At 42.0% G+C, this 27,699-nt stretch overlaps 1 protein-coding gene across 1 annotated transcript in view; it reads left to right on the forward strand.

The window, feature by feature from the left end:
* Positions 1–27,699, forward strand: part of DIAPH3 (diaphanous related formin 3) — a 42,778-nt gene that overhangs the window by 7,909 nt on the left and 7,170 nt on the right. Inside the window, exons 8-16 of the mRNA XM_083362326.1 lie at positions 1,629–1,733; positions 5,214–5,510; positions 8,424–8,538; positions 10,825–10,914; positions 13,701–13,795; positions 14,328–14,429; positions 17,689–17,928; positions 21,759–21,888; positions 23,483–23,609. Of these exons, the coding sequence (XP_083218452.1) occupies positions 1,629–1,733; positions 5,214–5,510; positions 8,424–8,538; positions 10,825–10,914; positions 13,701–13,795; positions 14,328–14,429; positions 17,689–17,928; positions 21,759–21,888; positions 23,483–23,609 (1,301 nt within the window). The remainder of the gene's footprint in view (positions 1–1,628; positions 1,734–5,213; positions 5,511–8,423; positions 8,539–10,824; positions 10,915–13,700; positions 13,796–14,327; positions 14,430–17,688; positions 17,929–21,758; positions 21,889–23,482; positions 23,610–27,699) is intronic.

Consider the following 27,699-nt stretch of genomic DNA (forward strand, 5'->3'; position numbering starts at 1 on the left):
TCTTGTAATCTCTGAGACCTAAAATAAAGTCATTTTACAAGAGACAAGATAACAAAAATAAAGGTTTGCGATTTTAGCTTTAATTTAAAACCTAGCTGCGTGATCGAAAATGGTGGCCTCTTCCCCTCTACCCCTTTACTAAAACATAACCGTTGGAAAGGAGTTTGATAGTGAAATGTTACTGCAGCTCTGATCCAGAGCTGGAGGCTATAGTTGCTTTTCAGCTAAATTAACAGAGATTGATCGAACCGTTTTATTATGCTTTTCTAATCCTTAATTGTTGTATCCTGGAGTGCGCATTTATCAGTTACACAGTGTTTGTACGTCCTCTTCTTATTGTTTTCGTCTTCCGTTTTCTTGGATGCAAAATAAACGGACGTCGGTAGGATGAGGAAAAGAAAAATATGGAGGAAATTTTTCGAGAAATTTCTCTAAGGGGGGAAAAAAAAAACACCACCCCACGAAGGATCAGTTTCTTAGTTCTCCCAAATCCTGGAATGAGAATCTGTGGCCCTTCCTTGATTACTAAACTACAGCTCTCTATTTTTCACAGCCACGTTGCACCAATTTACGTTGAATTTATGTACAGTCAGAAAATGAAGTAGGTGTGAAAAAGCCAAAGGCGCCTGCTATTCTACAGTAGAACCTGTTGCAAGAGAAATTGGATTTCTTACTAGAATGGTTAGGCTACATCAAGCAAACCTACAATGGACAGGCCCATCGTTTTTGGCCATTGTTGGGAGGTTTGGCAGCTTGCCTTGGAGAACTTCCCAACGAGCGGCAAAAAACAACTGTGGCAACATGTCTCTACTTACTGTACACCCTTTTAACTGAGTAGAGATTAATTTAAAATTGGACAAGCAGTTTACCATCTCTACATAAGGTGTGTTCTTTGTGGAATACTTATGGCTGTTGGCTAGCCTTTGCCCAGATTCATTTGAAATTTAAGGATAAGAAGACGTGGCCGATGTGGCTAATTTTGGAGGTTTTCACACATTGCATTTGTCTTCTAGTGAAGGAGAAAACCATAAGACCCACAGGTTGCCTAATATCACCTGGTTGTTGTTTTTTTATGTACACTGAGAGCTTAAGCACCAAGGACAAATTTCTTGTCTGTCCAATCACACTTGGCCAACAAAGAATTCTCTTCTCTTCTAAAGAATTTGGATAGTGCAAAGACTAGGAGATGCCAGTTTCTGACCTAATAAAACTGGTTTCATTTAAAGAACTGGTGGACAGCATTTGAAATAACAACTTATGGGTGAGATGAACTTAGTCTTGAATCCAGTGGATTGATTTGTTGAAAAATATCCACGGATCGAGAGTCTATCTTCACAGGAACCTGGAACTGATGTAACAGTTTCTCCTGCATAGACACCAGCAATGGAGTTTTAAGGAAAAAAAAATAATGAAAATCAATGTACTTGTCAAGAGCAAAGCCGAGTCTAATCCATCTCACTCCCTCGTTTTGAAATAAAAATGAGTTTGATATTTCATATCTCCCTGGAGCCACTTAATATTGCATAATATGCAAATCTTAAGGATGACAGCATGAAAATACTCGGGGCAGTGAACAATTTACACTTGTAAATTTAACGATGCACAGCGCCTTTTCATTTTTGTTCCAGTTTGAAAACGAGTTTGTAGCTCATCAAGAGACAAAGGCGCAGCTTCAGAAGACTGAAGAAAAGCTTAGTCTCCTTGATGGAGAGAGAAAACCTTACAAAAATGAGGTAAAAAAAAAAAGAATCTGCCTTCACAAGTTGCTGTTTATGCAGTTAAAATAATCAGCAACAAGCTCATGTGTGATGCTACCACATTAATATATAAAAAACCCAATAAGACTTTGACTCTGTGCTTTGTCATTTCTGAATAAGAAAGACATGGGACCATTTTTCCTGTTCTTTTTGGTCTCCATCTTGGTAGGAAGTGGTTGTTCTTTTGAAGATGTGGCGATGATGCCATGACACTTGAAATACAGTTGTAGAATAGTAGAAATGGGAAGGAAGGGACAACTCCTGTTTTGGTGCCTACATTTTTATAGGCAGGTAGATAATGGCACATAGTATTTCAGGTATATCAATGTCTACAAACCTACTCGGCCTTTAAAAGGGACTATATTAATTTAGTGGCTTATCATCATGCAATGCACATGTTAATTACCAGCTGGTAATTATCAGTAGTGATAGTTAGTGCCTCTGTTCTTGTGATCTCCTAAACGCACCTCCCTGGCCATTATGTAACAAAATACTTGTTGGGATTGTCCCCAGGAAGGATAATGCCCTTTTATTTTAAAGTATTTCCAAGTTGCTTGGTATCCGCATCTTTCTTTTTCTTATCCTTCCTTCCTTCCTTCCTTCCTTCCTTCCTTCCTTCCTTCCTTCCTTCCTTCCTTCCTCCCTCCCTCCCTCCCTCCCTCCCTCCCTCCCTCCCTCCCTCCCTTTTCTCATCTTTCCACCCTACCTCTCTCCCTTCCTTCCCCCCTTCCTCCTTCCTCCCTTTTCTCATCTTTCCACCACCCTTCCCTTCCTTCCCTCCTTCCTTCCTTTTCTCAACTTTCCACCCTCCCTCTCTTCCTCCCTCCCTTCCTTTTTTCATCTTCCTTCCTTCCTTCCTTCCTTCCTTCCTTCCTTCCTTCCTTCCTTCCTTCCTTCCTTCTTGATCTGCTAAAAATCCCATCTCATTAGTTAGCTATTTCAAATGAATTACAGGTAGTCCTTGACTTAGTACCACAATTGACCTCAAAACACAAGCTTTTCCTTCCAAGGTAGAAAAAGCTGTTAAGTGGATTTTGCCCCATGTTACAACCTTTCTTGCCATTGCTGGTAAATAAGTCACTGCAGTCGTTACGTTACTAACACCGTTGTTAAAGGAATCTGGTTTTCCCCTTTGATTTTGCTGGCCAGAAGGATGCCAAAGGGGATTACATGACCCCAGGACGCTGCAACCGTCATAAATATGAGCCAGTTGCCAAGCCTCTGGATTTTGATCTCATGACCCTGGGGATGATACAACAGTCGTAGCTGTGAAAAACGGTCATAAGTCACTTTTTAAAAGCGCCATTGTAGCTTTGAACAGTCACTAAATGAACAGTTGTAAGTTGACACTTGTGGTGGATGTTGTTTGTTAGTTTAGCTGATGTTTAGCTAATACATTTGGCCCACCTCTTTGGGATGTTGTCTGCTGTGGAAATGTAGATGCTAACATGACATTTAAAAATAAAATAAAATCACATTGTACGTCAGGTTTGATCAGACAGAAGTGGCTACTGTGGTTATCAAGCAGTTCCTTGTGATTCAGGTCTTTCTTGAAACTAATATAACTTAACTTAGTTTATATATTAAAAGTTATAAAATAAATATGCTTATCTGTTGCTTTTCAGTGAACCAAACTAAATGGGTTAGCCATAAAACTTAAAATAATCATCACTTTCTTTTAAAAAGCAAGCTATGTAAAAAGATGAAATAGACATACCGTCTCACCTTGGGGCAAGATAGTTCTTGACTATTCCTGCTGTACAATTTATTTAAGATATATATAGATTCACGTTCCCACTTACAAGAAAGAAAGAGAAAATAAACTCATAGAAACAGAATCAAGCAAATAAGAAGGAATTTACAATTGTGCTAAAGTTTGTGGTTTTATCATATTCAGAACTGATTAGAAGAACCTTTAAGGTGTTTGATTCCAAAATTCACTATTAAATTCAATGGACAATACAAATATCAAGATAACAAATAATACAGCAGTGATCACAAAATAAAGTCATAAAATTATAAACGATGTTGAATTATTTGTAAGAAAAAGTTAGACAATATATAACAAGGTGGTGGTCGACTTAACAACCACGAGCCCAAAATTTCTGTTCCTAAGCGAGACATTTGTTAAATGGGTTTTGCGCCATTTTATGATGTTTCTTGCCCTAGTTTTTAAGTGAATCACTGCGGTTGTTAAGTTAGTAACATGGTTGTTAAGTGGATCTGGCTTTCCCATTTGAGTTTGCTGGTGAGAAGGTCACAAAAGATCACATGACCCCCGGAATACGGCAACCGTCATAAATATGAGTCCATTGCCAAGTGTCTAAATTTTGATCATGTGACCCATTGGGATGCTGCAGTGGTCGTAAGTGAACAATGCTCATAAGACGTGACGTTGCAAGACGTATTGGGGCTATTTTGCCATTACCGGCACAGGCCGGCAGTTTGACAACCCTGCCCTAAACAGACTTGTAAGTCGAGGAAAATACGAAGGAGGGAAAAAAAAGAACATAAACATTAAAAACAATAAGAATCATTAGAGTATTACAGTCTTAAAAACGACTTGCTTACAATTGATGCCCTTTTTATCCCATTTATACCCTGACCGTGGACTGAAACCAATATTTTAGGAAAGGTTTCTGGGTTCTGCTTTAATCCTTTCACCTACTTCAGTTTTTCTTTACCCTTAGAAAATGCCTTCTAAACATATAAATTTGTCTTGTCAGGTAATACACACACACACACACACACACACACACACACACACACACACACATTACATATACATACATACATACATATACATACATACATATACACACACACACGTGTGTGTGTGTGTGTGTGTGTGTGTGTGTGTGTGTGTGTGTGTGAACAAACTAAGTGAACCCTGGGATGGAATAAGAAAACGGATACGTGACAACTCAAAGGAGTACGGCCGGCCTCAACAAACAGACCGGTGATGCGCTCCATGAGCGGAGCGCAGAGACACCAACAGTATAAACGTCATCTCCCCACCCCAGCGTTTCCATCCTGACGACGGTGCCAGCTAGCCAACGAAAGCTTGATCTTTTAGCAATAAAAACTGTTTTAGTTTTTCTTATTCCATCCCAGTGTTCGCTTAGTTTGTTAATTTTAATATGCCTGGGAATTCGCATTTTTAATCTTATCAAGGAATATATATATATATACTGCTCAAAAATAAATAAATAAAGGGAACACTTAAACAACACAATGTACTGTATTTAATAGTAGGATGTCTTATCTTGTGTTCCCTTTATTTTTTTGAGCAGTATATATTTACACACACACATACACATGGGAGCCATTTTTGCTTGGATTTACCGATGGTGGAATTGATTGACCTCTGTCCTATTTCTTTTGGCAGAAAGAGTGAGTACGCACTTACCAGACAAAGTCCTTGCATGACAAATACCAACGTTTTCTTCTTTTCAGAATGGCTCAGCCAACTGTTGTCCTCTGACATCTGTTGAAGGACCCACAGATGTGGTCCCATCACCAGGAGCTTCCACTGGAGCTATTCCTCCTCCACCTCCCCCACCCCCACTACCACCTGCCTTTGCTAGTGGATCGAAAAACCAACTTCCTGTTGGCGTTCCTCCACCCCCACCTCCGCTACTTGGATTACCTGGAGATCAACGCTCTCCTCCTCCTCAATTGCTGCCTTTCGGATTGAAACCTAAAAAAGAATTTAAGCCTGAAGTGACCATGAAAAGAATCAACTGGTCCAAGGTAAGGCAAGGAAGATTCCAGAAACAGTGCAGAGAAGAGCTACAAAGATGATTGGGGACTGGAGACTCAAAACACATGGAAGAATAGTTGCTGGAATGGGGTATGTCTAGTTTAATGAAAAGAAGGACTAGGGGTGACACGATAGCCTTCCAATATCTCAGGGGCTGCCCCAAAGAAGAGGGAGTCAAGCTATTCTCCAAAGCACCTCAAGGCAGGACAAGAAGCAACGGATGGAAACTAATCAAGGAGAGAAGCAGCCTAGAACTAAGGAGAAATTTCCTGACAGTGAGAACAATTAAGCAATGGAACGAAAGTTGCCTGCAGAAGTTGTGGGTACTCCATCACTGGAGGTTTTTAAGAAGAGATTGGAAAACCATTTGTCTTAATATGATATAAGGTCTCCTGCCTGAGCAGATGGTTGGACTAGAACAGAGGTCCCCAACCGTTTGGGCACTAGGGACCGGTTCCGTGGAGAGAGATTTTTCCGCAGACCGGAGGAAATGTAGTCTTGTATGCTACCTGCATCCCGCAGATGGAGCTTTGTTTGTGCGGATCGGTTGCTGGCATGCTGCAGCCCGATCCTTGTCCACGGATCCGGGCTTAGGGACCTCTGAACTAGGAGACCTCCAAGGTCCCTTCCAACTCTGTATTCCGTTATTCTGAATAAAATAACTGGATTTTAGCCAGTTATATTGTGTCCCAACCAGTGCTAGAGAAGCTAATATCTGGAGGACTTTTATCCTATTTACTCCCACTTGCCAGCGGTGTGCTCTTTCGGCTTCCGAAACCGTCTCGTGCAGGATGATTTTTTTTAAAACCGTTTCATTTTATGATATGAGAGATTCTTCTGGTTTACAAAATAGCTCAAGTGACAAAATACTTGAAACGTTGCCTAAGTTCCTGCCTAAAAAGGCAGCAATCTTTCAGCAAGAAAATGTGTCGCAGAATTTTTTTTAAAAAAATAAAAATAAATGGTATTGTCTGAAATGGTATAGTAGGGCTTCCTGCCTGGCCAGGGGGTTGGACTAGAAGACCTCCAGGGTCCCTTCCAGCTCTTTTATTCTGCATTCTAAGGAAGCAAAGTATCACATACGCTGCAGGGCGGAAGTAAAATTGCAAGATACTCAGTGAATGTATTTTACTTTGCAATCTAAGGCCTATCAAGCTGTGACAGTGGAGATGTACATTGGAAGGGGGGGAATGTGCCGCAGGATGCGTCTTTCTACTTTCATGGGTGTTGGGTTGCTATCATGCAGAGGTTGACAATCAGTTTTCTCTCCCTCTTGGTTGTTCCTCAGTTTCTTAATTTTCAATGCCCGGCCTTAAAACCGCCGTTGTAAATAATCCCCGCTTTCTGATGTCTTTGAAAGCAATTGCTGTTCTGTGTTTCGAACTCATCTGACTTTTCAGATCAGTAATAAGGCTTCGTGAATCTATACCAGGAGTTGGAAGGGACCTTGGAAGTCTTCTGGTCCAACCGCCAGCCGAAGCAGGAAACCCTAAACCTGTGGTGGCGAACCAATGGCACGCGTGCCACAGGTGGCACGTAGAGCCCTCTCTGTGGGCACGGGTGCCGTCGCCCCAGTCCTAGGCCTTCAGCTGGGTTTTATAAAACCTTTTCGCTTTAGGCCTCCATCGCAAAAAAAAAAAAAAGTGCAATCAATCAATGTCAACTTCGCACGGGGAAAAAAAGGATCTCGCAAAGTTGGAATTGATTAATTGAACTTTTTAGTCCCAACCAGTCTGCCGTTACCGCCGCAGCCACACGCCCACCCAATTTGGCACACCCACCCAACTGGGCACACCCATCCAACGGGCCACGCCCACCCGACACCCAACGATACATAAGTGGGTTTTGCGTTGCAGTTTGGGCACTCGGTCTCTAAAAGGTTCGCCGCCACTGCCCTACACCATTTCAGACCAACGGTTGACCAATCTCTTCTTTAAAGGATCTGTTTAAGGAGAAGGATGCTCATGCTACTGTGGTCCACACATCCTCAACAATCCTAATGTTTCTGATGTTTTATTCTGCCCCAGTCCTGTGTTCTAATACAGGGGTCCCCAACCTATGGGCCACGGCCGAATAGTGGGCTGTGGCTTGCTGGCCACCGGGCCGTGGCACAGGCTGGCAAGTGTGCGGATGTGTGCGCGCACACCCTCTCAGTTGCGCTAGCACCACGGGGCGCAAAAACTAGGCACTGCCGCGCCACGGGGCACAAAAAAAGGCTGCCGCCGTGCTGCGGGGCGCAGAAAGAAGGCAAGGGCAGGGCTAGTGAGCATCACACGGGCGCTAGCCCCACCCCGTTTGTGGTGCGCGCATGCTCGTGGCCCCATGCGCACGGCTATGCATGCATGTAAAATGCTTCCCCCTCCCTTTTCCTCCTGTCTGCCAACCGACAAGAGGTTGGTGACCTCCGTTCTAATCAATAAGGTTCGTTGGTTGAGGAATATCTGATTTCTGTTAACTCCTCATTTGGAACTAGGTCAGAAATACTGACCTTGTTTGAATGCTTTTTTAAAAAACAATTGGTAAACAGCCTGGAGTTATCGGAAGTCAGGTGGTAAATATAGAAAGAAACATATTTCTGACTTCTTCTGAGCCACAATCGCTTGAAAGCCCCACTTCCAAAGGCTGTGGAATTAGCACCAAAAGTAAAACGGATTCTTATCGTTCTTCTTCTCATTTCGATGCGGAATCTGATATTTGAGAGACGCTGAAGGAGTCGCAAACACAGATTTTATCCTGTAAACCTACCCACATCCTTCAAAGGAGACCAGCTTTTCCACTCAGGAATCTGCAGGCTACAGATGGCAGGTGGCCTTCCCATTGCCATAAACCACGTGTTTTGCATCCCCAGCAAAGTCTGGCATTAACGATAACAGGAAATTTAAGATGCTATATTCCCTTTGCAGATAAGCCCCCAGGAAATGACTGAAAACTGTTTCTGGGTAAGGGCCAATGATGGGAAATACGAAAGCACCGATTTGTTATGCAAGCTGGAACTTACCTTTTGTTGTCAGAAAAATGGTAAGTTAATTGTTATTATTTTTTTCCTGATTTGAAGCCTCCTTTTAGAAAACGAGCCTATTTTATTTTCAATAAACACCTGCAGCTCCTGTCACCGCAGCTGATGAATACTTATGTGTGTCATATGATAATTGTTACATTAATAACTGAGGTTACAATCATTTGTAACTGCAGCACACACAGAATAGAACGTAGCCCATGGTATTATTTCACTTTTCCATTTAAGCTCTCCTTGTATAATGCAGTTAAGAAAAGCATGCACTCAACTGCCAAAATATCTCCACTGAGTTGTTAAAATTACTGTTTACTCTGCTACAGACTGTGGGAAGTGTGACTAAAAGCTGAGAAAATATACCATGTATTTTAGTTATGAGCAATCATTTGTTAGGCGGCCGATTGTTTTGGGCTAGTTCTTTTCAAGGTACGCTAAGCCCTTTTGAAAAATAATTCTCACCATGTAATATACCTAGAAGGAGTAAGGACCAAAGGAAGTTATTTTAAGGTACATTTGAGCTGAAAATATTCTAAGAACAGCAGCACAGAAAATGCAAAAAGGGAATCCTATCTACTACTTTGTCTTTGAAAATGAAGGTCAGTGGTCGAGACTACTCAATGTGTTTACTTCCTGTGAAAGCAGAAAGTGCCCACTGAAATATTAACTGGATGCAAATAAATGGAATGGAATAGAATAGAATAGAATAGAATAGAATAGAATAGAATAGAATAGAATAGAATAGAATAGAATAGAATAGAATAGGAATGGAAGGACATAAAATGGAATGGAATGGAATAGAAAGAATTAGAATGGAATAAAATAGAATTAGAATGGAATAAGAATAGAACAGAAAATATGGAATGGAATAGAAGAGAATAGAATAGAAAATATGGAATAGAATAGAATAGAATAGAATAGAATAGAATAGAATAGAATAGAATAGAATAGAATAGAATAGGCTAAGTGTGATTGGACACATAAGGAATTTGTCCCTGGTGCATAAGCTCTCAGCGTACATACAAGCGACAAGTGATGAATCATGATTGTAATCATCATAAAAATGCATTCATCATAAATCATAAGACATGACACTTAGTGATAGTCATCAGATACTAAATAAGCAATCAACATACTAGGATACTAAATAAAACAATTAATATACATCGTAAGATACAAACAACAAAGTTATAGTCCTAAGGAGATAGGTAATAGGAGAGATGAGAATAATAATAATAATACAGCCTTATTTAGGTAGTTTGACAGTGTTGTATCAGTCGTCCTCAGTTTATGACTGCACACAAGCCCACAATTACAATCCTAAGCTCATATGATTGTAAAGTAGATCATGTGACTAGATCTGATTTTATGTACTTTTTTTGTGGCAGTCCTTAAGCAAGTGCAGCTTATATACATTTCCGAAACAGGAAATAACGATTTGTCGGCTGACTTGTTTTGTTGTAAATGTAATTTTTTTATTTCCACGGAAAAGATGAATAGTGTTATATGTAATACACACACACGCAGAAGTAAGGGTGACAGTGGAATTCTTCTAAAACAGGTCACCAACCTTTGTCGGTTGGTGGACCGGAGGAAAAGGGAGGGGGAAGCATTTTATGCTCGTGTGTGCCACAAACGGTGGAGCTAGCACCCGTGTGATACTTGCTATCCCTGCCCCGTTGTTTCGTGGCGCAGTGTCTTGTTTGTGTGCCCAGCGGCACAACGGCGTCCATTTTTGCGCTTTGCAGCACGGCGGTGACTTGTTTTTGCGCCCTGTGGCGCGGTGGCACCCCATTTCCACGCCCCACGGTGCAGCATATGTTTTTGCGCCCCGAGGCGTAGCAGCGGCGGCCTGTTTTTGCACCCTGTGGCACGGCGTCCTGTTTTAGCGGCTGTGGCGCTAGCACAAGTGAGAGTGTAGTGTGCACACACGCGTGCACTAGCCAGGTTGTCCCATGGCCCGGTGGCCAGCAGCCTACGGCCCAATACTGGGCCGCGACCCACAGGTTGGGGACCCCTGTTCTAAAGATGTACTATAGGTTGTGTTGGATTTTTCATTCACGATTGGCAAACCTGATATTCCCTAAGACTCCTCACCATTACCCTGAGTTGATTCAGGATAACCTGTAACACGCTCTCATCAACAGTGGGTAAAACCTGAATACAATGAATTGTACAACTGCAGTCCTCAGGTTGAAACTACACTGAAGCTTAAGCTCTATGCAAGGGCACTAATAGCAGTAATATAAACATTTCTGGTATGTTTAACACACCCACAACATTTGTCTTGATAGTGAAAAGAGACGAAGGCTTTGAAGAGAGGAAACCTATTAAACGAATCAAAGAACTGAAAGTCCTGGATCCAAAGATCGCGCAAAACCTTTGTAAGTAAATCGCTCTCTTTATTTGGGGGGAGGGGGGAAAAAGTGGTTTAATATTACTTTCGGAGTTAAATACGATTCTTCTTTGTAATATGGCTATGACGGAAACGAGTCCAAGCAATGGGTAAATGGGGAAGGGATGTATCGCTGTGAGCACTGCAAATGAAGGCGCCGAAGTTGGAAAATGTCTCCTGGATATTTAGTATGCATTTTTAAGTAAAGCTAATTTGAGCTTTGGGTTTTAAAGTTGTGGGTGCTCCATCGCTGGAGGTTTTCAAGAAGAGACTGGACGGCCATTTGTCCCGAATGGTCTAGTGCAGGGGTAGGCAACCTCGGCTCTTTTATGCCTCATGGACTTCAACTCCCAGAATTCCTGAGTCAGCATGGCTTAGCTTGGAAACCTCCCCCTTTCCCCTCAGCATGGCTGGCTCAGGAATTCTGGGAGTTGAAGTCCACCAAAGCGGCCTAGGCCAGGGGTAGGCAACCTTGGCTCTTTTATGACTGGTGGACTTCAACTCCCAGAATTCCTGAGCCGGCTTGGTTCAGCTAGGAAACCTCTCCCTTTCCCCTCAGCATGGCTGGCTCAGGAATTCTGGGAGTTGAAGTCCACAAGTCATAAAGCGGCCTAGGCCAGGGGTAGGCAACCTTGGCTCTTTTATGACTCGTGGACTTCAATTCCCAGAATTCCTGAGCCGGCTTGGTTCAGCTTGGAAACCTCTCCCTTTCCCCTCAGTATGGCTGGCTCAGGAATTCTGGGAGTTGAAGTCCACCAGTCATAAAGCGGCCTAGGCCAGGGGTAGGCAACCTTGGCTCTTTTATGACTCATGGACTTCAACTCCCAGAATTCCTGAGTCAGCATGGCTTAGCTTGGAAACCTCTTCCTTTTCCCTCAGCATGGCTGGCTCAGGAATTCTGGGAGTTGAAGTCCACCAGTCATAAAGCGGCCTAGGCCAGGGGTAGGCAACCTCGGCTCTTTTATGACTCGTGGACTTCAACTCCCAGAATTCCTGAGTCAGCATGGCTTAGCTTGGAAACCTCTCCCTTTCCCCTCAGCATGGCTGGCTCAGGAATTCTGGGAGTTGAAGTCCACGAGTCATAAAAGAGCCAAGGTTGCCTACCCCTGCCCTAGGGTTTTCTATCAATAAAGACTTCAAAGCTTGAGCAGGGGGGTTGGACTAGAAGACCTCCGAGGTTCCTTCCAACTCTTGTTGTTTTGTTAAAATTGGGAGTTTTCTTTTCAGTCTGTACCTTTCGGCCCTCCCACTTTTGTTCAGTGCATATTCTTTATTTTTTTCCCTTTTCTTTATCATACCTGTTTTCATCTTCTGCCCTTTCATTCCTTCCTCCCCATTCCTCAGTTTGGTTCTGATGTTGGATGATAATGTATTACTCATATCTGGAGTCTTTACGTAATTGCATTTATTTACGATCAGAGACTCCTCTCTGGAGCTGGGTGCGGAATAAATCCATAGTAAAAGAGATGAGTAATTACGACGTAAAGCCACTAAAAATGAATAGGCCACTCTTTCTACCCCATTTCAAATAAAGATCACACCCAAGCCTGTTAAGGGCAGATTTTATTATATTTCTGGACATGGACAATGGCTTTTAGTTTCCTTCCCCAATTATCTTAATGAGGTTTGCTCTGATAACACTGGTATATTGTAGCTTAGTTGCTATGAATAATCTGTCACTCCTACTATTACTGTTGATGTCCTATTCCCTCCCTCCCTCCCTTCCTTCTTTTTCCCTCCCTCCCTTCCTTCCTTCCTCCTCCTTCTCTCCTTCCTTCATTCCCTCCCTCCCTCCCCCCTTCCTTCTTTTTCCCTCCCTCCCTCCCTTCTTCCCTCCCTTCCTTCTTCCCTTCTTCCTCCTTCTCTCCTTCCTTCCTTCCCTCCCTCCCTTCCTTTTTCCCTCCCTCCCTCCCTCCCTTCCTTCCTTCCTTCCTTCCTTCTTCCTCCTCCTTCCTTCCTTCCTTCCTTCCCTCCCTCCCTCCCTCCCTCCCTCCCTTCTTTTTTCCCTCCCTCCCTCCCTCCCTCCCTCCCTCCCTCCCTCCCTCCCTCCCTCCCTTCCTTCCTGTTTGGAAGCCACAGCCTGCTTTCATCTTAAGTCACCTGCATATTTCTTTATTCATCCTGTTTTTCCATACCTTTCTTGTCTCCCAAAGCAGATGTGAGACTTGGTTCTCACACAGGAAAACACAGCAATCAAGTTTATTTATTTATTTATTTATTTGATTTATATACCGCCCTTCTCCCGAAGGACTCAGGGCGGTGTACAGGGCAATAAAAATAAGAATACAGGATAAAAGATTTAAAATTAAATGATTGTGCCCAATGTAGTAAGTTAGTTAAAAACAATGTTAAAACCCCAAACCCATCAGACCAGGCCGGCTTGTTCGAATAGATAAGTTTTTAGATCACGCCGGAAGGAGCGAAGGTCGGGGGCCATCCGGAGTTCAGCCGGTAAGCGGTTCCAAAGGACTGGCGCGCCCACCGAGAACGCTCTCCCCCTGGGGGTCACCAGTCGACATTCTCTGACCGGTGGTACCCTGAGGAGGCCCTCTCTGTGGGAGCGCACTGGACGGAGGGAAGTTGACGCCGGCAGTAGGTGCTCCCGTAGGTAATCCGGACCTATGCCAATTTGGCCTCCTCCACCTACAAAAAAAGTTGCCTCTTGAAAACACTTTAATGCTTGAAGTGTTTAAAAGTGCTTAATTTGCCGTTCTCAAATAAAAACATACTGAAATGCCTTTATGTGTGTGTGTGTGTGTTTGTCTGTGTGTTTAGCTATTTTCTTAGGGTCATTTCGAGTACCTTATGAAGAAATAAAAATAATGATTCTGGAGATAGATGAAACCCAGCTGTCAGAATCCATGATTCAGGTGCAGTAATTTGATTAACAGTTTCATAAACAAGTATTCCTAATAATTAGATCGTCATAAAATCTACCACATTTGTAGTGAAGTCATGGACAAAGTTACATGCACAATCAACCATAATTTTGTGTTTATATGTCAATACAATTTGGTATTATCACCAAAGATGGCAGATTATACCTTCTGTATTTGTTATACTTGCCATTTTTATTAAGATAATAGACCTTTTAATGTTTGATAACTGTTTCATTTATACTATGTGTGTCAGCAGATTTCTCTAAGATAGGGCAGTTGGACAGTTTAAAATGGAATAAACAGCCTACTGCGTTTGACATTTATCTCTTAGGATTTTTAAGGGGTCCTTAATTTTTCAATAGTAAATACTTTTTCCTTACTGTCTATTTTTGGCTTTGTTACCTTACAAGACTGAAGAGAAGTTGACCTCTCTTCTTTTTTTGTGCAAGTAATCATGCAGTATAAAGGGGATTAAAAAAAAAACTATGAACATTTTAATTTTGTATCTTTCCATGGAATGCAGAATTTAATAAAACACCTTCCTGACCAAAAACAACTCAACGAATTATCCAAATTGAAGAAAGAATATAAGAATTTGTCTGACCCGGAGCAGTTCGCTATTGTGGTAAATAGATTGATTCATTTCAAAATATGGTTTTAAGATTCTATATTCTTTTTTAAAAAACACACACACACACACACACACACAAAAAAACCCACAATCCTTTTCTGTGAGTTTTGTGCAGTATTCTGTTTGCTTCTTTTGGGTAGCTGGTAGTCAGGGACGAGTTAATCTTCTGTTGCATTAAGTTTCTGATATGACTTTTTAACCAACTTCTTCCAAGTAATTTCCTGACAGGAGGAATTTTAAAGTCTGGCTCTTGTCACTGAGACTGGGAGTGAGACTGTTCTGACATTTTTGAATTTCTGCCTCTTTTTCTTTCTGCTGTTATTGGTAACCTGCTTGCTTTTCCATTTCTAATTATAAACGTGAGACCAAAAAAAAAAAGTATGAGGCAGCCTCACCATGTTTTTAAAACAATTATAAGAGAATAAGTCTTCTATAACACACTCTGGCCTGCGTGGCGGTAAACGTCTAATAATTATATTAATCCTGTGTGCTGTCCAAAGCCCTTGAAAAGAGGCTTCATTGCACTTGTGTCAGAAGCAATGAAGTGCTTCCGGGTTGAAAAGATTAGCTGGTGACCTCACCATTTCCCTGGGGGATGTCCAGTTGCCAGCTCCTATCATGGCCCGGGAAGGAGCTGGAGTGAAGGACGGGGACTCAACCCTGCCCCACGGTAGCTCTCGGGTCTCAAACGTGGGCTTGCTAACCTCCTGCCCAGCATTCCAACCACTTGAGCCCCCGTGCTCCTAAGTGGCTTCGTGACACACAGAGTGTGAGCAGGGTGTGTCTTTGGCCAAGTCGGTGCAAATGACCTGAAACTGAAACAATTCTGCACAACCACCTCTTGGCTGCTGTTCTCCTTGCTGCTTGCAAAGCACACCAGTGCTGTAGCGGTTATGACGCCCTGATAAACGTTTGGTAAACAAGCATCTGTTAGGTGTTGACATATCGATCATTTTATTTTGCTCTCTTTGTCCAAGATAAAGTGCAGTCCAATAAAAGTCAATCTCAAAAGAGTACAAAATGTTTCCGCAACGTGGAAAAAAGCCTACAACGGCCATGCTAGATGATTGTAACATAAAACTAACTTGCTACCAGATATCTAGGAGAGGTTTAATATCTGATTAATATATGCATGCACATAAAATGTATTTACTATAAAATTCCCGTGAGAGTAAAATCTATAATCTATAAAAGTAAGCCTGTAAACCTCATAAGTTTGAAATAATGGCTAATAAGCTTTCTGACATGGGCCATAGATCGTTGGTAATCATCATACAACTAATGTATTGTTCTACCACTGAGTTGGCTTTCTCAGCCGCTCCATTTGTGTTTGGATGAAAAGCTGACAATAGTCCTGGTGTGAATCCGATCAGCTTAAGGAAGTCCCTCCAAAATTTTGCAGTAAATTGGACTCCCCTATCCGAAATAATCCATTTTGGTGCTCCGTGAAGATGGTATATATAATCTAGGGCGTTGTTTTTTTTTCATAGCTGCAAAAGTTGCACAGCTCTTCACATAACTTTCAACATCCTTTTTTTCATACCTGGCCACCAAAATTGCCTTCTGACCAGATGTAAAGTCTTTAGAAACCCAAAGTAGCCAGCCTGTTTGATATTGTGGCTGCGCTGAGGTGCTTGAACTCTAAGCTTTCCTGGCAAGTACAGTTTTGATCCCTTCCAGGCAAGCCCATGGTTTTATTTTCCCAAAACCAGGAATCGGTTTTTAATCCCTCAAGTTTTTGTTTTCTTTTGTCAGCGGGCTATCCGGTTCAGACGGTTTCGCCTGCAGCTGGCCTCCAGGGGTTATCTGAGAGATTGACTGTGGTAGTGGAATGATGGAGTTCCACAATCTCCTTACGGCGACTTTTGTACTGGGGTATTCTGGACAGGGCGCCAGCCAAGCAATTCTTTCCCCCTGGGAAATATTTGAAAGCAAAATTGAAACGGTTAAAATACTGTGCCCAACGAACTCGTTTGGGAGATGACTTAGAGGGGTTTTCAACCCCTCTAAATTTTGAGGATCAGTCCATCCTTCCAAAAGCACCTTGCCCGCCTCGAGGAAATGACACCAAAGTCAGCAGGGCCCACAGGAATGGACTAGATGACCTACAAGGTCCCTTCCAACTCTGTTATTGTTCTGTTCCAGCCTACAACCGGCCCTGTTTGTGTGTCAGGGACAAACCCTTTTTCCTTTTTACAGTCAATAGGCTGGAAAAACCCAACCCAAATTTATTTACAATTCAAACAAAAAAGCAACAGAATATTTCCTTCAATAAATGAATCAAAATATCAAGCAAGAGTCAACAAACAAGAGTTAAACAGAAGTATCAAGAACAGACCAGGATTCCCTTAGAATGTCTCCAAACGGTTGCCTTCAGCAAGCAGCCCTTTTATTATCAGTCCCAAGGTGTGGCTTCTCACTGCCTTCTTCTCCTCTCACTGAGTTGCCTCATTGATTTTCTCTGCTCTGCTCTGCTGGATTGCCTTCTGCTTCTAGCGTCTCTGAACAGATTCAGCTGTGACTCTTGAGACCGACACCTCGTACTCACACAGCTGAGCCTCATGAGGAACATGACTGGAGGGGCCAGGCTGAGAGTCCTGCAGTGCATCAGAGCCTCCCTCTGACACCAAAGGCTCTCCAAACCCCTCCTCCTCCTCCTCAGATTCATCGGACTCAGCTGCTGTGAGCACAGGCTGATCCTGAATCACAACAGTTATTGTATCATGGAGATTCTCCATCATCCAGGTCATAGTTACCCCAAAGATGCATTTTCAGAAGGCAACTGCACTGTCTCGTTTTACTTTGAAGATGTTTCGCTTCTCCAACAAGCTTCTTCAGCTCAGACTGGATGGTGGGAGAATGAAAGGATTTATACTTCTTGCAGACAGCTGGTCATTTGCATTGCTTTTAGAGAGTCATTAAGGCTACCTGGAGGTTTATCTGTCCTCGGGGTCACCCGAGTGTTGCAAATGGGTGTGGAGCCTTCTTGGAACTTCAGAAAGGACAGTGTTGTGGACTGGAGATAGATGATGTCGTATCCCTCCCCTTCTGTTGAGAGGGCTGTTCAGTTTTGACCTCGATGGCCTCTTTGACCCTGTTATTCTGTATTCTGTTAGTTAAAGAGAGATCGTCATAACATTCACACGACCGTTCTTGATTGATCCGGTCTTTGGATCTGTCGGGAATCATGGTACGTATCACGATTGTACCAAATTGTTAAGTGTGACACAGGTATTCTTCTCTTTTTAACCAGATGAGCAGCGTAACAAGACTGAGACCACGGTTGGGTGCTATTCTTTTTAAACTTCAGTTTGAGGAGCAAGTGAATAACACCAAGCCTGAAATCATGGCTGTCAGCGCAGCCTGTGAAGAGATAAAGAAGAGCAGAAGCTTCAGTCAGCTTCTCGAACTAGTCCTGTTAATGGGAAACTACATGAATGCTGGATCCCGGAATGCCCAGACATTTGGATTTAACCTCTGCTCCTTATGTAAAGTGAGTATTTCAACAGCCTGTATGAGAGGAATCTGGTGCTTTAGTCAAGCCCTCAATGTATTTCTGCTGCTGATTATCTTTTTTTCCCCCTTGCCAATAGAATAATTAAAAGGTAAAGGTTCCCCCACACATGCGTGCTAGTCGTTTCCGACTCTAGGGGCCGGTGCTCATCTCCGTTTCATAGCCGAAGAGCCAGCGCTTGTCCGAGGACGTCTCCGTGGTCATGTGGCCAGCATGACTAGACGCCAAAGGCGCACAGAACGCTGTTACCTTCCCACCGTAGTGGTCCCTATTTTTCTACTTGCATTTTTACGAGCTTTAGAACTGCTAGGTGGGCAGAAGCTGGGACGAGTAACAGGCGCTCACTCTGTTATGCGGCACTCAGGATTCGACCTGCCAAACTGCCGACCTTCTGATCGACAAGCTCAGCGTCCTAACCCACTAAGCCACCGCGTCCCAATGGAATAATTATAAATGTGTAAATTTGCCAAGATTCTTCCCCACCCCAATAAAATAGTTGTAAATATCTGTCCTGTCTACCAACTGTAACACAATTTGCACATGAAATCAATTAATTTTTATGTTTCTCATCCAGTGAAGGAGAGAATGAATGCGGTTTTAGAAAAACTTCATTTTCTCAATTAGAAAAAAAAAAGCTGTTCCTATCTAGAGCAAATGCACGGAGTGGGGAAATCTGAGAGCATTTAAGGTTGGGGAAATGTAGAAGTTTTAAAAAGTGGAAATGCTGGTCCATATGATTACTTGTAAGGCAGGACTGTCACAACCCCCCCCCCAAACCTGAAAACAATGATATACTGTATATATAAAAATGCAGCGCTTTGTAGAATTTGATACGTCAGAAAAAAAACATTAGTTGTATGCCGAGCTATTGCAGAAGTGTGTATGATAAGAACAGGTAGGGTCAAGAACGAATAGCTGCTAAGGGAATGTGAATTAAATGCAAAAGTGAATGTAGAAAAATAGAGGTGGCTTTGATTATGTAAAGGTAAAGTTTCCCCCGCACATGCGTGCTAGTCGTTTCCAACTTTAGGGGCCGGTGCTCATCTCCGTTTCAAAGCCGAAGACCCGGCGCTTGTCCGAGGATGTCTCCGTGGTCATGTGGCCGGCATGACTAGATGCCAAAGGCGCACGGAACGCTGTTACCTTCCCACCGGAGTGGTCCCTATTTTTCTACTTGCATTTTTACGTGCTTTCGAACTGCTAGGTTGGCAGAAGCTGGGACGAGTAACAGGCGCTCACTCTGCTACGCGGCACTCGGGATTCGACCCGCCAAACTGCCGACCATCTGATTGACAAGCTCAGGGTCCTAACCCATGTTGAATTAGGATCAAATCACAAGACAACCTATTAAGGAAGAGCAAATGGAAAAGAGGAAAAGGGAGAATAGTGAGTTGGTAAAATCCTCAAAAGGGAAGCTAAAAGAAGAAAATAATAATAATGGGTGAGCTGGTGTATTGGAAGCCAGAATGGCTTCAGATGATAGAAAACAATGAATTGATGTAAGGTAGGCATTGATCTGGTGCCTCAATTTAAATATATTTTACTTTCTCCCTCCATGCATTTAATTTATTTTTTATTTTTAATCCCATTTATATCCCGCCCTTCTCCGAAGACTCAGGGCGGCTTACAATTTAAGCACAAACCAATGTGCTTAGCAATAGCCTTCATTCTATGTATATGCCTGCTTATTAGGGCTTTTGCCGCCGCCCCCAAGCGGCATTATTACAAAGTCAGCTTAATTGCCCCCAACAATCTGGGTCCTCATTTTACCTATCTCGGAAGGGTGGAAGGCTGAGTCAACCTTGATCCTAGTGGGATGCGAACCTGTAATTGCAGGCAGCTGGTGTTACTTAAGGAGGCATTAGCCCTCTGCTCCACCAATGGAGCAGTGATGTACTCTTTCTGTGCTTGCACAACATGTACTGCAAATGACAGTAGCTTCATGGGCACATACAGAATGTGTCTGTGCACAGATATTGTCAGCTGTAGGTCAGTAACAAACCTCGGAACTCGAATCATTATTAAGGTTACCATTGAAGAAATAGCCACTGCCTGAAGGCTTCAGGTTTCTTAAGCTCCAAGCATTTTGAGGGAAATTTGAAATATACTCGCCTAAACTTTATCTTCATAGATTATGGATTGGTATTCATGCTGGACACTATAGCATCCACAATGCGTATATATATGTGTGCATGTTGTGCTTAAAGAACAGGACAAAAGGCATGCACCATCTTGAATCCCTCAATGGATGCCATTAGCTGAATGTGTGTCTTTTTGGGTCAAGTTAAGTGTGGATGGGTATCTTAATATCATCCCCATAGTTGAGTTTTAAAGTTAGATATCACAATTTATCTCTCAATGCACAGCCTCTTTTATTTCCTGGTAGAACTCAAAGACACTTATAGGTTATTTATTTGTTTGTTTGTTTGTTTGTTTATTTATTTATTTATTTATTTATTTATTTATTTATTTATTTATTTGGTTTTTATACCGCCCTATTCCCAAAAGACTCAGGGCGGTTTACAAGGCAAAATTTAAAAACAATCCAATATAAAATTAAAATCAATTAAGTCTAGCCGCAAAAATTAAATCACAATTTAAAAATATTAAACCCCTCAGTCCAGACCAGATAGCTCAAAGAGCCAGGTTTTTAGGTCCCGGCGAAATGAACAAAGGTCGGGGGCAGTCCGGATTTCCGTTGGCTGTTGATTCCATAGGGCAGGCGCGCCCACAGAGAACGCCCTCCCCCTGTGGATCGCTTGTCAGCAATCCTTGACCGGCGGTACCCTGACGAGGCCCTCCCTGTGGGAGCGCACAGGACGATGTGAAATTGACTCTGGCAGCAGGTGCTCCCTCAGATAATCCGGGCCCATGCCATTTAGGGCTTTATAGGTCATCACCAGCACCTTGAATCTCACCCGGAGGGCAACTGGAAGCATTAGGCAGTCTCCGTTCTACGACACTTCTACATCCCAAGTCAGAGACAGTCACTTGTCTGAAATGGTATAGGGTCTCCTGCTTGAGCAGGGGGCTGGACTAGAAGACCTCCAAGGTCCCTTCCAGATTCTATTCTATTCTATTCTATTCTATTCTATTCTATTCTATTCTATTCTATTCTATTCTATTCTATTCTATTCTATTCTATTCTATTCTATTCTATTCTATTCTATTCTATTCTATTCTATTCTATTCCATTCCATTCCATTCCATTCCATTCCATTCCATTCCATTCCATTATTCTATTCTATTCTGAGCACCAAAGAATTGAGGCTTTGAACTATGGTGCTGGAGAAGACTCCTGCGAGTCCCTTGGACTGCAGGGCGATCAAATTGGTCAATCCTAGAGGAGATCAACCCTGACTTCAGGCCCGATCCTGAAGTTGAAACTCAAATCCTTTGGCCACCTAATGAGAAGGAAGGACTCACTGGAGAAGAGCCTAATGCTGGGAAAGGTTGAGGGCAAAAGAAGAAAGGGATGACAGAGAATGATTTGGCTGGGTGGAGCCACTGAAGCAGTAGGTGTGAGCCTAAATGGATTCCAGAAGATGGTAGAGGACAGGAAGGCCTGGAGGAACGTTGTCCATGGGGTCGCGATGGGTCGGACATGACTTTGCAACTAACAACAAAATTCTGTTCTTTTCTGTTCTATTCTATTCTATTCTATTCTATTCTATTCTATTCTATTCTATTCTGTTTAACTTGTGAGTCTAATGAAATCTAATGCCAAGTTAGAGAATAAAAAATGAATGTGTAATAAGATGAAACAGAACTATATTAATTCTTTTACCAATGTATTGCTTGTTGCCTAGTTAAAGGATACCAAATCTGCTGATCAGACGATAACACTGCTTCACTTTCTGGTTGAAATCTGTGAAGAAAAATACCCTAATGTTTTGAGCTTTCTTGAAGACTTGCAGAACTTAGACAAAGCAAGCAGAGGTCTGTATTAAAACTGATATGTATGTTTTGTTTTGTTAAACTCTGATCGCAATGAATAATTTCCAAATGGAGAATTTTAACTTTGCAGCATGCATTAACCTCTGCCTGCAGTTATGAATTTCCATTCACAGTTATTTCTATTTCTTTCAAGATGACTTTCCCTTATCTTAAATTAGCAGAGAATATGGAGGGGGAAAAGTGATTATGTTTCAGATCACACCGTCCAGAGCACAAGAGTGTTACCATACAAAAAGCAGCAAACTGGGGAATTAAAATATTTTTCATGGCTTCCATGCATGCCTTTCAAATAAAAGGCTAATAATTACAAAGTTTTAGGAAATTAAATCTGATTTCACCTAGCATCATGTCTTCATGTCTTTAAAAAAAAAGTTGTTCTACTCCTCTTCCTGTGTTGTATCCAAGAAAGTCTTTACAAACACATTGTTTGTATGCTGTTGTCTCCTCTTGAAGATTTTCTATGTTAGCTTTTCATTCAGAAAGAAAGTAGGTGAACGATCATGCCTGTAAGTAGAAGGAATAACGTGTGACAATCAAAGCAGTCAAACAAGCCTAGATGTCCCAAGGTCATTAGTGCCAGGTCTGAAGTACTGTGTGGGCCTCTTTGTTGTTTGCATGTGACCTGGTGTGAATAACACTGGAGATTAATTCCTTCCAAAAATGGAGATGGCAAAATACATAATAGTGTGTTACATGTTGGAAGAGAATGTTCTGGCATCCATAGCTATGTTAGAAGTTTGCCATATTCATTCTGTTGGGTTTTTTAAGTTGACCATTCCTACGCTATTTACAATTGCAGGCATCTCATGGACATTTGGTCTCATGGGTAGATCCCTTTGAAAGAGATATCAGTGCTACAGGATACCTTAGGACTGGGGTCTTCAAACTTGGCCCTGTTATGACTTGTGGTCTTCAGGTCCGAGAATTCCTCAGCCAGCGTGCCTGGCTGAGGAATTCTGGGAGTTGAAGTCCACAAGTCATAAAAGGGTCAAGTTTGAAGACCCCTGCCTTAGGATATAAGCGATATTCTCATAAGGAAAAGTGATGTTCTAATCTGTTAGTGCTCAAAGAATTAGACATTTGGGAACATTGATCAGACACAACAGTTTTATAACAATTTGGGAGAAAATTTACTGGAACTAACAGGTCAACTGTAAGTTCTGACATAGTTCAGTGACTGAAGGATCAGATTATTAGCTACATGAAGTCAGGAGCTCTAGCCAAATGTACGTCATAGGTTATATTTAAATCCCAGAAATAATAATATTTTGCAGGTTATAGAGAACATTATAGACACAACATCTCTTTAGAAAATAATTCTTCCCTTTAGAATAAATCCCATATAATTCTTATTATCTTTTAATATTTTAAAGCCATCTTTGATTTCCACGAGGCATGCTTAGAATCCTATATTGGCCATGAAAAAGATTTTCATTTCTTGAAATAGGAAATACATGCATTATCTGATTTTGGCTAAAGTAAGGTTTTTTTTTTGTATGCTATGAAACTGGAGTAGGCTTTGTATCCTATCCTTCAAAAATCATTAACCATTAAAGATGTATGTTTGTGTGTTTAGTTTCAGTGGAGAGCTTGGAAAAGAGCCTAAAGCAGACGGAAGGACACATCAAACAACTTGAGAGAGATCTGGAGACTTTTCCTCAACCTGAAGACGTCCGCGACAAATTTGTGACCAAAATGTCCATATCCTTTTGTTGTTGCTAAATATATTTGCAAAATATATTTTAAATTTATCTGCCTAACTGTTATTCCACATATAGTCCTCATTTTGATTGTTTGAATGACAAAAGAAGCTAAAACCTACCACAATTTTTCTGCCCTCTGGCGAGTGTTGTATTAGAATGGAGCTAGAACTTTCCACTGAGGGATACTTGTTCAGTTCGCCCATTCTGAATTCTCCTGAAGCTAAGCTCGGTTAGTAATTTATACGAATAACACTTGATTAATTTCCCTAAGCTTTTGAAGAGCATTTAAAATAATTTATTGCTTGATATAGACTACCCTACTTTTATTTCAATAGGGGACGCGGTGACTCAGTGGGGTAGGACGCTGTGCTTGTCGATCAGAAGGTCGGCAGTTTGGCGGGTCGAATCCCGAGTGCCGCGTAACAGAGCGAGCGCCTGTTCCAGCTTCTGCCAACCTAGCAGTTCGAAAGCACGTAAAAATGCAAGTAGAAAAATAGGGACCACTCCAGTGGGAAGATAACAGCGTTCCGTGCGCCTTTGGCGTCTAGTCATGCCGTCCACATGACCACGGAGACGTCCTCGGACAAGCGCTGGCTCTTCGGCTTTGAAACGGAGATGAGCACCGGCCCCTAGAGTTGGAAACGACTAGCACGTATGTGTGGGGGAAACTTTACCTTTACCTTACCTTATTCCAATAGTTCTTCTAGGTTAATATCGGTTGTTTTGTTTTGTTTTTTGTTTGTTTGTTTTTTGGTTCTTGTAAAGGAAGTCCTTTGTGCCCTCTGTGTGGAAGGAAAAAAAAATCTGAATTGACGCAGGTAAAGCAGATAAAGTGTCACATTTTTGTTGGTCCACATGTGGGTTAGTGAATCTGTGGAAGGCTACCCAATATCCCTTGTCTGGCTACTAAGTGCCAGTTTTTCAGTCATGTTTAGTAAGTAGCAAAATAATGATGCTAACGATCTAAAGATCTTCAAAACCTTTAATATGACCATCACGTTACTATTGACCTGTGACCAGTAAAACTGAGATCGCGTTTACAAAAAGGATGTACTGTAGACGCTCCTTCTGGCCTCTATAGGCTTTGTTTATTACAATTGTTTAATGCAATTGTATAAAAAGAAATTACCCTTTCTTTCCGTCCGCCCTCCCTCCCTTCGAAACCATGCACAATTTTCCAATTATAATTGATTGTGTTTAGAAATTTATGGCACCAGCATGTGTTTCCCTGGTCACAATTTTAAAGCAATTTTGCCTAAAAGCGCTACACTGAACATCTTTTTTTTTCTTTTTCCAGCAGTCAACAAGGCTTAATGATTCTTCCATTTCTAATTTGTAGAGGTTATGAGTTTAAAGTGCAAATTAGTCTCTAACTCAATGGGATAGAATGATAAATATTCTTTGTTTCCTTTTAAATAGTTCTGTACGATGGGCAATTCCCACATTGGAAAACTGGTAATATTGCAAGCTGTTGATAGTACTTTGTTCCAAGATGAAATATTATGAAATATTTCTTAACGCGAGATGCTAGTGTAACACAGACAACAGAGCCATGCATACACTGTAAGCTTATAAAACAAAACATTATTGGAAATTTCACAAAAATACATAAGCACTCTAAGCTAAATCTACACGCGACACTTAAAACAGATGGTTTGATCTTTAAACACTGTTAAAATGTAATAGCCTCCTGTTAACATTCCCTGTAGACAGAGACTAATTGGGGAACAGTGGAATTATATTCGTTCCGGGTAATGACTACGTGCTTGCTAATTAAAAAAATGTGTAGAGGAAAAATGGGGTATTTGATGCAAGTGTTAGATGATCCTATATAGCATAGGTCACCTACCTTTGTCGGTTGGCAGACCGGAGGAAAAGCAAGGGGGAAGCATTTTACATGGGTGCGCGTGTGTACTCAAGGGGTTGCAAGCACGCGTGCTCCACATACGGGGCGGAGCTCACACCCGCGTGACCCTCGCTAACTGCTCCGTTCTTGCATGGCGCAGCACTTTTTTTTCTCTGCCCGGTGGTGTGGCAGCTGCCGTTTTTGCACCTTGCAGCATGGCGGCGGCCCATTTTTGCGACCCATGGCAGTGGTGTTAACGCAAGTGCACGTATCATTTACAAAATAATTTACAGCCAAGAAAAAAAGGTAGTACTTTAATGCTCCTCATTATCTTTTCTTTGGTTTGCATGTCTTGTTTCGTATTTTGAAGGGCCTTTTAAATATAGCAAATCCATTTTTAATTGAATATTGATTTTATGACCAGAATGGTACATTGTCTGTTATATTTCACTTCCTTTTTCCGAGGATTTATTGCACATTCTTAACCACTCTTTCCTAGAAACATAAACCATATTTATAAACACATGAATATGTTCACACAAATTCTCCTCCCTTCTGCCTAATAACAAGAGGAAAGGGGGAAAAACAGTGGAAGAAATGAAATCTCTCTTCTACAGAAAAATGGGGAGAGGAGAGAAGCTATGTTTAACTAACTAGACCCTGATTACTTACTAGCAAGGATTAATCTTCAGGCTTATCTCCAAAGTTAACTGCAAATATTTTGACACCCACTTCCTCCATTTGAAGCTGATGCTGGCTGCATGTAAAGGGGAGAGATTGGTGCAATACAGTGTAAAAAAATTGCTAGCAAGACTTGCTGTAATAAGTGATCTCAGAAATAAAGATTCATATTTAGTGAAGTTTGAGAAACGTTGCATCATTAACAGCTAGACCTTTCCTTGGTTTCTTAGCATGATATTTAATCTAGAATTGGTAAATTGTTGGGAGTCTGGGGCTGAAATGTAAAAATAAAGCCAAAACAATCTTAAACCATTTTAATTTTATTTTAAATTTTTATTTATTTATTTATTTTTAATTTGTTTTATTTTAATGCCGTTTTGTAGAGATAAGAAAGCCTACAGTGCTGCAGTAGAACAAAAAAAGAGTGTTCTATGCAGTACTAAACTTAGTAAATTCTATACCAGGGGTGTCAAACTCAATTTCACTATACTATAAGAGCCTTGGTGGAGCAGTGGGCTAATGCCTCCTTAAGTAACACCAGCTGCCTGCAATTAGTGCAGGTTCGCATCCCACCAGGCTCAAGGTTGACTCAGCCTTCCATCCTTCCGAGGTAGGTAAAATGAGGACCCAGATTGTTGGGGGCAAGAAGCTGACTTTGTAATAATGCCGCTTGGGGGGGGGGCGAAAGCCCTAATAAGCAGGCATATACATAGAATGAAGGCTACTGCTAAGCTTGTAAGCCGCCCTGAGTCTTCGGAGAAGGGCGGGATATAAATGGAATTAAAATAAAAATAAATAAATAAAATTTCATTGAGGGCCACATCAGCATTGCGGTTGCCCTCAAGGGGTCGGGTGGGTGTGGCCAGGGTGGGCGTGGCCTACTGGGTGGGTGTGGCTAGAGTGCGTATGGCCTACTGGGTGGGCGTGGCCAGCTCTACATCGTTCGCATCAAGGGTGCCTATGGGGGCCTGGGCAGGAGTGGGACAGATCTGAGGGTCTCTGGCAGAAGGAGGGTCTCTGGGCCAGGGCCAAGGCAGTGGGGGCTGTTCCCTCACTGTTTCCAGGATGGCTTCGCGGGCCACATGAAACCACTTCGCGGGCCGAATCCGGCCCCCGGGCCTTGTGTTTGACATGTCTGTTCTATACCATGATTTGGCAGCGTAAACTCTGTGAAAATGTTGCACAGGAAAAAAAAGTATTAAGCACTTGCAATGAGTGGGATATGTGAGTGGGAACTTTATAATGAATTGATTTACATCCTTAGATTTCCCCCCCCTAATTGTTTATAAAAAACCATTCCCAGAATTTAAGCCTTGATGAAATATTGACTGGCTTTGGCAAACACTGGCAGCTGTTGGCATGAAAATACATATTCTTTACCCATGTATCTGGGCTAGTTTATGTGGAATAAATGATTCATACTGCATCAAAATCCTATTCTTTCCTTTCTAGCAAGCACTCCCTACCCAACGCCATTCTGTATGATTTCCTGTTTGCTGATAAGGCTTTTTATCAGACTCGCAATGTTGCAACCTTTATCAGATCTAGCATCCAGGCAGGGGA

Source organism: Vipera ursinii (genome assembly GCF_947247035.1).
Source record: "Vipera ursinii genome assembly, chromosome: 4".
Taxonomy (NCBI): Eukaryota; Metazoa; Chordata; class Lepidosauria; order Squamata; family Viperidae; genus Vipera; species Vipera ursinii.